Source organism: Dissoconium aciculare (genome assembly GCF_010015565.1).
Source record: "Dissoconium aciculare CBS 342.82 unplaced genomic scaffold K489scaffold_5, whole genome shotgun sequence".
Classification (NCBI taxonomy): Eukaryota; Fungi; Ascomycota; class Dothideomycetes; order Mycosphaerellales; family Dissoconiaceae; genus Dissoconium; species Dissoconium aciculare.
This window is the reverse complement of record NW_022984955.1, coordinates 1,556,149-1,567,711: the sequence shown is the minus strand read 5'-3', so window position 1 is coordinate 1,567,711 and position 11,563 is coordinate 1,556,149. Positions and strand designations below refer to the sequence as shown.

Sequence of the window (11,563 nt, the reverse complement as noted above, 5' to 3'; positions counted from 1 at the left end):
CGATTGTAGGCGATAACCCTTGTGAATCCAGCTGAAGAATGTCTTGAACAAGGACACTCTCTTCAATAGGACTGAGCTTCAGAGTCCCTGGCTTCCAATCTTCTCGAGAGGGGATTCCCTTGAGTCTCCGGAGCAACGTCGTTTTTGAGACCTTATAGTCTCTCGCTGCCGCTGCTACGGAGCGGCTGGCACCTGATCTGACAGCTGACATCGCAAGCAATAGACTCCCCTCTTTTAGGGACGATTGCACGCGTTTTGGTGTAGCCATTGCGTGTTGAAGTTGACGCGTTGTTGTGTTCAAAATTGTGGACCGCGTTGGGGTATGGACCGCGTTGGGGTTCCCCGCGTTAGACTCTACTCCAGCGCTTACGTAATCGGATGTGCACATCTCTCTCATTTTCTGTCCACCCTAGAAACAATTCTCTTGTCTTACTATCTCAACTGCAGAGATATGTGCCAGGACCTCACTATCGAACACATCGACAGCCAGACTTACATCATGAAGTCCACTTGATCAATGCGCCACCGATCCCGTCCTTATTCTCTCAACATCCCTAGACCTCGGTCAGCGAGATGAAATCTGCGATTACGGCGATCTCATGCCTCGCAATCAAGATGCCACTGTCGTTCAGGAGCTTCGATACTCTGACTGACTATGTACAACCTTTCGCTTTATCGCCTGAGATTTGTCCCGTCGGCTTCCATTATGGCAGGTGTCAACCTGGCGGGTACCCGCGCCGACTCACAAAATGCCATTTGTGCCTTACATCAAGAGAAATCCACATATCACCCTGTACCACGCTATGTTCAACTATCTGGTCAGGAATCCCAGATAGTCGGCAACGATCAGGGTCACCATCCTGTTGAGGATCAGGGTCAGCCTTAAGCGATCATCTGCAACGTGATCCATAGTCTGTAGCGAGAGGAACTTACGCATGAGGCGCAATGCGAACGTAGTAAGTCGAAAATCCACGGTAGAATCGCAGCGGGCCCTCCGCTGCAATGACTTTGCGGAAACAGTCCATCATGTTCTAATCATCCGTCAGCCCGACATTGCGAATGGAGAGCACGGTATCGCTACCACGACTCACTTTGTATGGTAATATGCCATCCGGACCACGCTGCTGCTTCTGCAAACGAGTCTTGACGAAGTCAAAGGGCAAACTGAAGAAAGATGCGAAGAATCCGGCGAATGCTGACGCGACAAGTGTCTTCGCGTGCGACCCCAGTGCTGTGCCCTCCAAACGTGACTTGGCCTCGGAGAAGAACGCCAGCTGTCCGAAGTTAAGTGCCATTGCTCGAACAACAGTAGGAGTTGCTCCTGCCCACAATCGGGTGACGCCTTCATTTCTGGCTATTCTCGTCAAGGCATCGCCGACGCCGCGGTAGTTAGCACGTGCGGCTACAGGACGGAGACCGTCACTCTGCATGCGGATCAGTGCTAGATCAGCTGGGTTTCCGATGAAGGCCCCGAACCCGCCTGCGGCTAGACCAGCCATCGCGCGCTCTTTGAATCCTATCTTTGCTGAGCGAGCCGCTGCGCGATCGCTAAAGACCTTCATCAGCGTATCGAAGGTACCCAAGCGCGCTGTTGTGTAGATAGCCTGCCGGAGTAATCCAGCAGAAAGCCCTGTGTACAGATCTTTCGCTCTGCCGGTGGCCATGATATCCCGAACTATGCTGATCGGCGTAGCACGCGAGCTGGTCTTAACGCCTTCACCAACCAGCTGAAGCCGCACCTTGATCATATCGATGGGTTGGATTAGCGTTGTGGCAAACATGCCTGCCGCGCCACCATTGACAAATGGCAGGGCAGAACGGACCGCCGGATTGTGTAGCAAGCCTTTAGTACCTCGTTGGGGACGGCCGCTGTTTACTGGTACATCTTCATTCCCCGGTTGGGCACTGTCAACTTGCCCGACGGCTGGATCAACCATAGATGTCATAGTCTAGACTTTCAAACAGGCTCGATACTCGACTGAGTGTGCTCAAGGGATCAACGTTGGGGTGAGCTCTTGTCTATTGAAGGCTTTGGTGTCGACGTCGAACGCAAATCTCACGTCGGTAGAAATCGACGAGGCAACGGTGAAAATGGATGGCCGTCAGCACAATGTGGCTAAGTACAGCGCAGTTTCAAAAGGTTGAGAGTAGTCAGCGTTGTGGGACTGAACACAAGAATCATGCTTTTGGCACTAATCAGAGAGGCTGCTCTCTGATCGTGCGCCTTCGTCATGCTTAATATGTGTACAAAGCGGGGTCAGCATTCTTCAGTCACAGGGCGACCATGAGGTCCAGGCACGGCCAAGAGGTGGAATGTTGGGAGTTGGTCGGGTCGCGCGTGTTGGACAAGACAACACGACATAGGCTGAGAGATTAGCTCCCGTGGACAGTAGTTGGACAGCGTGGACAGCTCTTTTGCTAGCCTGTTCGTCGCAACTCGTAGCACGACCCCCATGCACGCCCGGTGCGCTGACCCTTGGGCCGTTCGAGTTATACTTGTGCTTATGTGCCAGCGTTGGCCAGTAGATCGGCAGGGCGTCACTCCTCCACACATGCAATCCAGTCATGTCGGTACCGCACCGCAGCTCTAACATGGTCAAAAGGAGGGTGCGTAGAAGAAAGTTCGGGTGACGTTCGCCGTGAGTTGACGGACCTTCGTTTGGGGACTAGCGTGGGGACAAGATCAAGAGAATGGAGACAACCATGTTCAACTTCTTCTTCTTCGCGTCTTCGGGGCTACGTTTGTACAGGCTTACAATTGTACGAGACGGTATCAGATAATAGTTTCATGTAAAGACACCTGGGCAGGTACCAAGGTGGACGATAATACGTCGCGAAGTAATGAACTTTGTACTGTACTCATGCAGGATCGTCTGCTATGTACACAGGAGCAGGAGCAGCATCACCTGACGTGGCGGGCGCATATCATGGGTGCGCCCACCTCTGTAAAGCTTCACACAGCAGAGGACCACGCCTTCGAGTCAAACATCGTGGCCAGCGCGCAATTAACGCGTTACTTTAATGCGCATGATGTCCAAGGACTTAATGTCACGTATTACGGTGATCAGCAGAACGATCAGTGGCATGCTCGTGTTGTTGCAGACACCTGCCCGGTATCTACTAGCATTGTCTTGTGAAGGCGGGCTAGGCATAGCAGCTAGCTGGACTGATCTCCGTCCATCCGAGCGCCTCAAAGAATGTGAGAATGCAGATATAGAACAATGCGGTGTAGTTGTGTCGGCGTTCAGCGTCAGTGATATAATTCAGCGCAAGCCTGAGCAGCATACTGTGACATCTGCTCATAGCAGTCACACGATGCCGGGCGTCTCGTCAGCCAAATTTGCAAGAGCTCGGGTACAAGGCGCGTTCCTGCTCTGTGGCGTATGCCGGCAAAGTGAACAGCCGCCTGTCACGTGAGTTTCGCCTCTGCATATCACAAAATGCGTCGGACGTGAGAGGAAACAGACCGAGGCACTGATTGTACCTTTGTAATTCTGCAGTCTTCTCGTTGGGATCAAGTAGTCGATCCGATAAGTCTGTGAAAACAAGCTGTATCTGGGCTGTCAAATTGGTCACCGTTCGGCCCTGCGGATATTCTCAGCCGCCTTTTCCGTGCTTTCAAATGCCCGATCGAGCTTGGCCAGAGCATCGGTCTTTTGTCGATCAATGACAATTTTGTTTCCCAACGGCAGGTCGCGCAATGCGTTTTGCATCAACTCGGCAGCCTTTTCGGCTGTCAGCTTGGTGGTGTTGAGTCGCGGCTTGGTGACACCGGCGCTGGACGACGCTCCGCCTGATGTAGTGCTGGTCGTGCCGGATTGTGCCGGCGAGTGAGCACCCTCCTTGCGGCGTAAACCCACCTGGCCTTTAAGATCCATGAATGTCTCGTAGCCGTTGGTGTCCAGAACTTCTCGGGGCACATCAGTGTACGCAGTCGTTGCAGACGCATGCCCATCGAACAACCTTTGATCCTGCAAAGCCGCCATTCTTCGAATCACCCGGGCGTTCTCCTCGCAGTTCTCAACCGCGAATCGAAGGCACATGATCGCATGTTCGCGGATGTAGGGGTTGTTCTCATCGACTTTGCAACAGCCAAGCAAGGCCTCGAGGCCACCATAGAGTCTAACTTGCTCCTGCACGGTTTTGTTCTTCCAGATCAAGGATGACAGGACTAGGACAGTCAATTTCTTGAGGTTGCGCCATTCGAAATCCGAGGGCTCGTCATGGTCATGTTGCAGATCATGCCCAACAGGCAGCACCGGATCCTCTGGATAAACTAATGGCGTCTCGGCCTCGAACGCCGAATTCGCTCCGGGCAAGGGGGGCAAGGCCACGCTTATGGCGGCAGATTCGGAGCCGAACCCTCGTTCCGCAGCGGCCGCAACGGCCGTGAGATTTCTGCTGCCGGCATCGACGGAGAGTGCTCTTTGGTGCGGGCCACGTCGTGGCGCTTGAGGTGCAAGAGGACCAAGCTTTGGAATTCCGCCCTCGAGCTCTCGCAGCAGGGTGACTAGCTCGCTTGCCATCTCCCATTGGCCTAACACGCCTTTCCAGATAGACTCTTCGGTCAACACGGCGAAGAACTCCAAGTATTGGTAGACACCCTCATACATGCGTTCCATATCCCAAAGGTTCAGTGGGAAATCTTCTGGGCTTGCCCGGCCGGCGTGGATTTGACCCTGCAGAAATATCAAGGCGCACGTTTGTGGGATGATATGCTGACGGAATTCCGTGAAGATGAAGTTCAAGATATGCAGGTCCGTTCGCGTCGGCGTATCTTGCTGAGTCGAGTTTCGGGGTGTCGGCTCTGCAGAATTGGGGGAGATCGCCTTCATTTGTGCATTAGCCGCCACAGTTGCCTTCGCAACCTCTCCCCGTGCCCGAAATATACACGTCAGGAGCTTCATGATCACAGCCTGTGCGGGACTGATGATGTCTTTGGACCTTGACCGGTCACGGAACGCGTGATATGCATATGGCATCAAGCCATTTTTCAAGATAGCCTCCATAATTTTGACCATGAACTTAAAATAGAGCTCCTCTTCTCGAAGATCCCAGGCTGCGACAAAGATCAGAAGCTCTCGTAGGAGGTTGCGGCCGTTGCTCTGCGATAAGAGGAGATGGGTGCGAACTGTATGCATGTTGAGATGAGCTTCCCACTCCGATGAGTTTCGCTCGGGGGCCTGCTCAGCTGACGGTGCGATACCACTCATGATCAGCATCGGCAAGACTTCGATCTCTGAGGGACCAAGTATCAGGGGTACATCCGTCAGCAAACCACGACCATCCTCTGTCGATCCTGGGTATTCCTCGTCGTCATCATCTTCGTCCTCCTCCGCATCCTCCTCATCGGCATTAGCTTCGCTTTCATCCTCGAGGCGCTCTTGATTCCCGACACTGCCAGCGTGCTCTGGTGCTCGGTCATCGGCCGCTTCAGGTTGTCGCCGCGCAGGAGATACAGTGTTCGAATCAGATGATATGGCGCGGCGGATTGAAGGGTTCGGGGATCGCGGTATCCTTGGAGGAAATCCCAAGGCCGATCTCGTCGTCGCCGCTGGCAAGTGCTCAGCAGACCTCCCATGAGTGTTTGGGTCGTATGAAGCTCGCCTGTCATATCCTTCCAGCCTCTTCATAAGCTCAGCTTTGCCTGATTCCAGGATTTTCGTGCCAGACTTCGCTGTGAATAGCATCCTCATGTCCTCGGCGTAAGGAGGCTTGTTTTCAAGTCCAGTCTGCACCGTTCTGCCCCGAGGTAGCGATCTCGCTGACCGCACCGAGTCAATGTTTACACTGTTCTGTGCGAACTCATTCGCTAGTTGCATTTCCAGTGCTACTATTCTTGCACGGGTCTGCTCGCTAGGAAGAGCAGGTACGACGTTACGAGCAGCTTGATTGACCGACTGCGGCCTCACGAGCGCCTTTGCTTCGAACACTGCGAGGTCTTGACGGAATTTGGCCATGGTGTCGTCGTACAGGCACTGCCAGCTCTTCTGACTAGCATCACCAATCTCAGCCCAGCGGCGAGGCGTATCGAGATGAATCTCCGCTGCCGTGGGATCTCTTTGATATTGTACGTTGTAATCACTGACGGTGGTCTTCTTTGTGCGTTTCACAAACAGCGTATACCCATCACCATGCAATTTCCCTCTTGCTTCAACGGGAACTTGAGGGGGTGGGAATTGCTTGAACTGATCATCGCTCCAAAGAGGTACGGCACCAGTCAAATCCAGGATTTCAGAGGCATTGAAACCAAAAGCGATCAAGAGGTCGTGGTCGTCAATCGGGGGAGTAGGCCTGCTTGTTGGATTAGAGGGCACATCGGTAAGGCTCGCACAAGAAGTTTCAGGGACATCGTCAGGCGCAAGCGCCGGCTCAGATGGACTGTCGAAGAGAAAAAGCCAGAGCATAAGTTTGCGCCGCTCATTTTGTGCAACGAGATTATTAAGAGACTGTAGACTAGTGATGAGCAACTTCTTGTAAGCATTGACAATCCACTGCCATTTTTCTTCGTCGCCGGTGCCGGCATCGCCGTCATAGCCCCGCGCGGTGACACGAATACAACAGTTGACCACGCGTGAAATTTCTTCGGCAAGTCCGTATGCTGCAGCCAAGTCTTGCACTAGAGCACCAGCGGTGAGGACATTCCTGGCGATGGAGAGAACATCGTTGAGGCGTTCGAGATCCTTCCAAAGGTTAGGATAATGTGAAGCGATGAGCGCTCCACTGGTGCTCTCGTAGTCCACGCTGCTTGGGTCCCATATGGTAAAGCTTCGCCGTTCTAGACTTGGGATGGCAGCTCGCAGTAGAGCACTGAGGTCAGCCCAGAAGCGAATGTCGGTGCCAATAGCTTCACGGACGGATGGGCGCTGGGCAGTACTGTGCAGTGTTTCCTTACAGACTTTCCTGTCTAATATGTCCAAAGTAGATTCTCTCATGTACCCGGCAGACTTGAAGTGCATCATATAAGGCCCGAGTACAAGCCGGATGAAGACACTCTGGACTGCGCCGCAGTCATCGCGATCCTCGAGCGCCATGACTGGTTATCACAAAAAGTATGTTCTCACTGCTTCCGTTCGGCTCTTTTCCTTCTCCGGTCGCGATCCTTCCGAGGACCTCTAGCTTCTCTTCCTCATTGATGCTTTGTACGTTTCGTACGGCCGGGCCTGATTGTGTAATTCATACAGACTGCAGATGTCGCTTAGATGTAAGTATTGTTATATTCGGAGTCGTCAGAAATCTTGTCTAACGAAGTTCGTAGGCGCAAAGACCGCGGAGATCGCCCAAATAGAAGTACCTACTAAAGTTCCGCGTTATAGTACTATACTAGAAGATATTAAACTACTTCAATAGAGTTTATTATAATATAGGTTCTTTCTACCTTAAAAATAATTATATCTAGTAGAATATAAGGTATTATTAGTATTTTAATAAAATATATAACTAAATATAACCTATCTTTTATACTAAAAACTTAAATAGATTATAAGAGAATCTTAAGATAATAATATATAGCTTAAAATAAATATAAGTATAAATAAGAATTATAGTACCCTCTAAATATAGTAGGTAAAGAGTTAACCTTATTACTACTAGCTATACTTGCTTACAATTATAGCTATCTAAGTTGCCTTAAATAGTCGTAGCTACTATAGCTAGTAGAGCTAGAACCTTATATATTAAGTTAAAGTATAGTAGTTTAATTAATTAATTAACTTTTTTATAGAATATATCTTAACTATATAATGAGTAGAGTTAGAACCTATATATCAAGTCGGAAGATTTATACTTAGTAATTTAATTAACCTTTTATAGAATATACTTTAATTATATAATAGTAAGACTAAATAAATTATTTTAATAGCTAGGATTCTATTAATATATATAACTTTTAAAAACTATATAGATCTTAGAATAGTATAAGCTATAAGCTCTTTTATAAAAGTATCTTAACTAGTAGATTAAAGCTATAGTTTTAACTAGTATTAATACTCTTAATTTTACCTTCTAATTAAGGTACTAATATATATAGGAAGTTTTATATCTATTAATAGACCTTATTCTTATAAATAAAATATACTAAGTTTTATATTATTTATATCTATATCTAATATAAGATAAACTCTACTAAAAGTATTTATTCTTTAAACTAACATATATTTCTTTACTCTTATACTTTTACTTTACTTTTTTTAAACTAGTACGATAATAATTATTCTTCTATTTTAAAGATAGTAAGAGATATAAGTACTAATTCTATAGTTTTATAATTTAGTAGGGTCTATATTATATTTAGAAGAAAGAAGAGTATTAGTAGCTATTTCTACTTTTATTAGAAGAAACTAAAAATATAAGCTCTACTCTTATTATAAGTAAAAAGAGACCTATACTAACTATAATCTTTTAATTAGAATCACCTTTATAGAAGTCTATAATAACTTATATATATATTAGAAAGTAGTTAGTTTGAAGCTATATACATATTAAATTAAGGTTCGATTTATAAAGATATCGTTTTAAAGTATATTTCTTTTAGTATATTCTATATTATATAAGATAAAAGTTAATAATTTATTATATATTCTACTTATATATTACTAATTCCTTTTTTTATTTTACTAAATTTTAATAAATTATTTTTAGATAGATTAGATTTAAAGTAGCTATTCTTTATTTAAGTTTTTAATCTATTTATATTCTAAAGTAAGTACTTATTTATATTTCTATATATAGCTACTTAGGTCTATATTAGCTTCTAAATATTCCGTTACCTTTTGAATCTCTAAGCTTAGTTAGAATTCTACTTCTTTTTAATAGCTATATATATTTAATTTCTTAAACGTTAAGATTATTAAGTACCTATATACTAGTATATACTAGTCTTTATAGCTTCTATAGGTATTAGCTAAAATAAATAAAATACTCTAATAACTAACTTCCTGAGTCCCTAATTTAAAATACCTTTTAAATATAAGGTTTTACTTCTATTCCTAATATTATATATATATAAAGAAATATATATAAAACTTATATATTATAATACTTATCTATTTCTAAAAAAAAAATCTTTAAGAGAACGAATATATAGGTTTAAGTAGAGAAATAAGGAAGAAGATTTTATCTATTTATATTAATTGAGCTATCGGAGTACTCTATCCGATTTAACTAATATATATACCTATTAACAAAGGTAGTAGCTATATGTTATCTCTTATTACTAGTATATTTCAGATTTTAGTCCTTTTAAAATCTAGTTTCTCTAGCTAGTTTAAGAGTGTATTTTTAAAAGTATAACTAGGAAACGAATTCTTAATTTCCTTATAAATTTCTCTAAAAATAAATTCTAATTTACTTAATATTAGAAGAATATGTAAAAATTTAATAAATATAAGCTTTAATTTTACTAATTATTCTATAGCTTAGTAGTCTTTAAACTTACTTAGCTATTTATTAGTAAGTATAGAAGTCTAATATACGTAGAATATCCTATACTAAGTCTATTTTATTTCCTTTTTCTAGCTTCTTAACTAAGTCTAGTTAAATAATATTTAAGGAGCTTTATATTAAATAAATTATTTCTTAATATATAGAGTCCTAATAGTATAAAATACTTATAATAAATTATTTAACTTCTATTTAAGATTATTAACGCCTCTTAATTAGTTAAGTTTCTTTATTATAATTTATAAAATTAAAAGAAGAATTTAACTTAGTCTTATATACGTATAAATCTATTTTAAAAGAAGTTAGCTATTTGAACTCTTATAATTCCTAATAAAAGATATAGAGAATAAGCTTTTAAGTCTTTATACTAATAGTAATATATTATATTTATTAAACTTAAGATCTATATATATAGTTATAACTAACCTATTAACTTTATCTACTCTATTATAATTTCGATATACTTAAGATATCTATTAATCTTTCTATATATTAAAGAGACTAATAATAATATTTTAGCTTTATTATATTTAAAATAAAGCCTTTATTATTAAACTTATTTTACTATAAAAAAGATTTCTCTTTTACTTTTTTAGGATTATATATATATAGAAAGAACTATAACTTTTAAGAAGAGTAGTCTTTTAGAATCTTCTTAAATATAGATTATATATAAAACTTTATTCTAAAATTTTCTTCTACTTTATTTCTATTAATAACTTCTATTAGTAAAGACGTCTATACATAATATATAAAAGTCTATAAAAATAAAGAAAAGAAAATAGGTAAGAGTATTTTAGTATTACTAATTATTTTTTATTTCAAAGGTAAATATAATTAGATTAATTTTATCTATTAGACTTTAAAGAGACTTTCTGAGTTTACTTAATAATAATTAATATAGAAGCTATAATAAAGTTCTTATATATCTTTATATTAGTGTTCTTAGAACTTTATCTAAATTTAAATTAAATTTAAATAAGTAAATATACCTCTTAGTTAAGATACTAAGCTAGTAGAGACTACTAAAATTAATTATCTTAGATGTAAGTAAGGAGGCGATTTAAATATACTATAGAATATAATATATATCTAGGCCTATATCTAGAGTATAGAGTTAACTAGGTACTCTAATACTTCTACTAGGAATAGAGGAAGTAGTACTATAGATCATTATACTAGAAATATATCTCTACTACTAGATAAGCTACTATTAAGTAAATATAGGACTTGTTAATTTATAAGATAGAATCATTTAATAAATCCACTCGAGACTTAAAAGAAGTATAATTTATATATAGTATTACTTATAATTTGTTCTGTTACCTATATTATTCTCTAAATTCTATAGTATATTTTATATCGATTTTTAGAAGTAGAGAGAGGTTTTTTTTAAGAGAAATAGGTAATTACACTTATAATAATAATACTTATTTTATATCTTATTAAAATTAGATAAAGAAAATATATAGAGTAATAGCTAGACGTAAAGACTAGCTAAGATAGGCTAAATTCTAAAATAATCTAGCGCTATATAATTATAGATATTGCTTTACTAATTTAAGAAAAGTAGAAGTATAAGAGTATAAGTATATTTATTATATTATATAATTAAAATATATAATATTTATTAAGATATCTAATTATCTTTTTAATATATATCTATATATAATAAGTCTAGCTTTATTTATTATATTAAATATAACTATCTACTATAACTTAGATAATTAAAGCATAAGTATAGATAATAATAATAAGAGAGACTCTTTACTCTTTATATCTAGAGATTACTATACCTTATTAGCTTTAAAAGTAAGAGCTTATTATGAAGTCTATATTCTAGAAACTCTTAAATTAAATATTTTCCTTTCTAATAATTATTTTTATATTTTAAAATTAGATATAATTAGGTTACTTTTTCTTATAATAATAAGAGCTTTTAAATTATAGAAAATTAGTTATATAAATACTATAAAAGAGAAATGAATTTTTATAGCTTAAGAATTTAGATTATAGATATTAATACTCTAAGAAACCTATAGGGTTAGTAAGATTATTAAAAGCCCTCGAGTCGCGTAAAGCCTTTACTTATACTTCTCTTAGTAACGAGCTCTTTTTTATA

The 11,563-nt window shown here is 40.8% G+C and overlaps 3 protein-coding genes across 3 annotated transcripts; 1 reads left to right on the top strand and 2 right to left on the bottom strand.

Annotated features, from left to right (window-relative positions):
* Nucleotides 1-380: 380 nt before the first annotated feature.
* K489DRAFT_356197 (mitochondrial carrier) lies at nt 381-1,937 on the bottom strand (the record flags this gene model as incomplete). The annotated part of the gene is made up of 3 exons (XM_033602533.1): nt 381-860; nt 934-1,031; nt 1,092-1,937. 3 exons carry the CDS (start codon nt 1,935-1,937, stop codon nt 812-814), a joined length of 993 nt encoding a protein of 330 aa, XP_033460860.1. The 3' UTR covers nt 381-811.
* An 870-nt stretch (nt 1,938-2,807) lies between these two features.
* Nucleotides 2,808-3,494, top strand: K489DRAFT_208757 (uncharacterized protein). The gene has a single exon (XM_033599633.1). The coding sequence runs from the start codon at nt 3,022-3,024 to the stop codon at nt 3,415-3,417; it is 396 nt and encodes a 131-aa protein (XP_033460859.1). The 5' UTR covers nt 2,808-3,021; the 3' UTR covers nt 3,418-3,494.
* Nucleotides 3,495-3,572: 78 nt separating this feature from the next.
* K489DRAFT_317269 (uncharacterized protein) lies at nt 3,573-7,034 on the bottom strand (the record flags this gene model as incomplete). Its single annotated transcript, XM_033601225.1, has 3 exons — nt 3,573-4,217; nt 4,260-5,364; nt 5,575-7,034. 3 exons carry the CDS (start codon nt 7,032-7,034, stop codon nt 3,573-3,575), a joined length of 3,210 nt encoding a protein of 1,069 aa, XP_033460858.1.
* Nucleotides 7,035-11,563: the final 4,529 nt, after the last annotated feature.

What these genes read in the sequence shown, in the direction of transcription:
- K489DRAFT_208757 (XM_033599633.1), top strand. Translation starts at nt 3,022, where the DNA reads ATGCGCATGATGTCCAAGGACTTAATGTCACGTATTACGGTGATCAGC.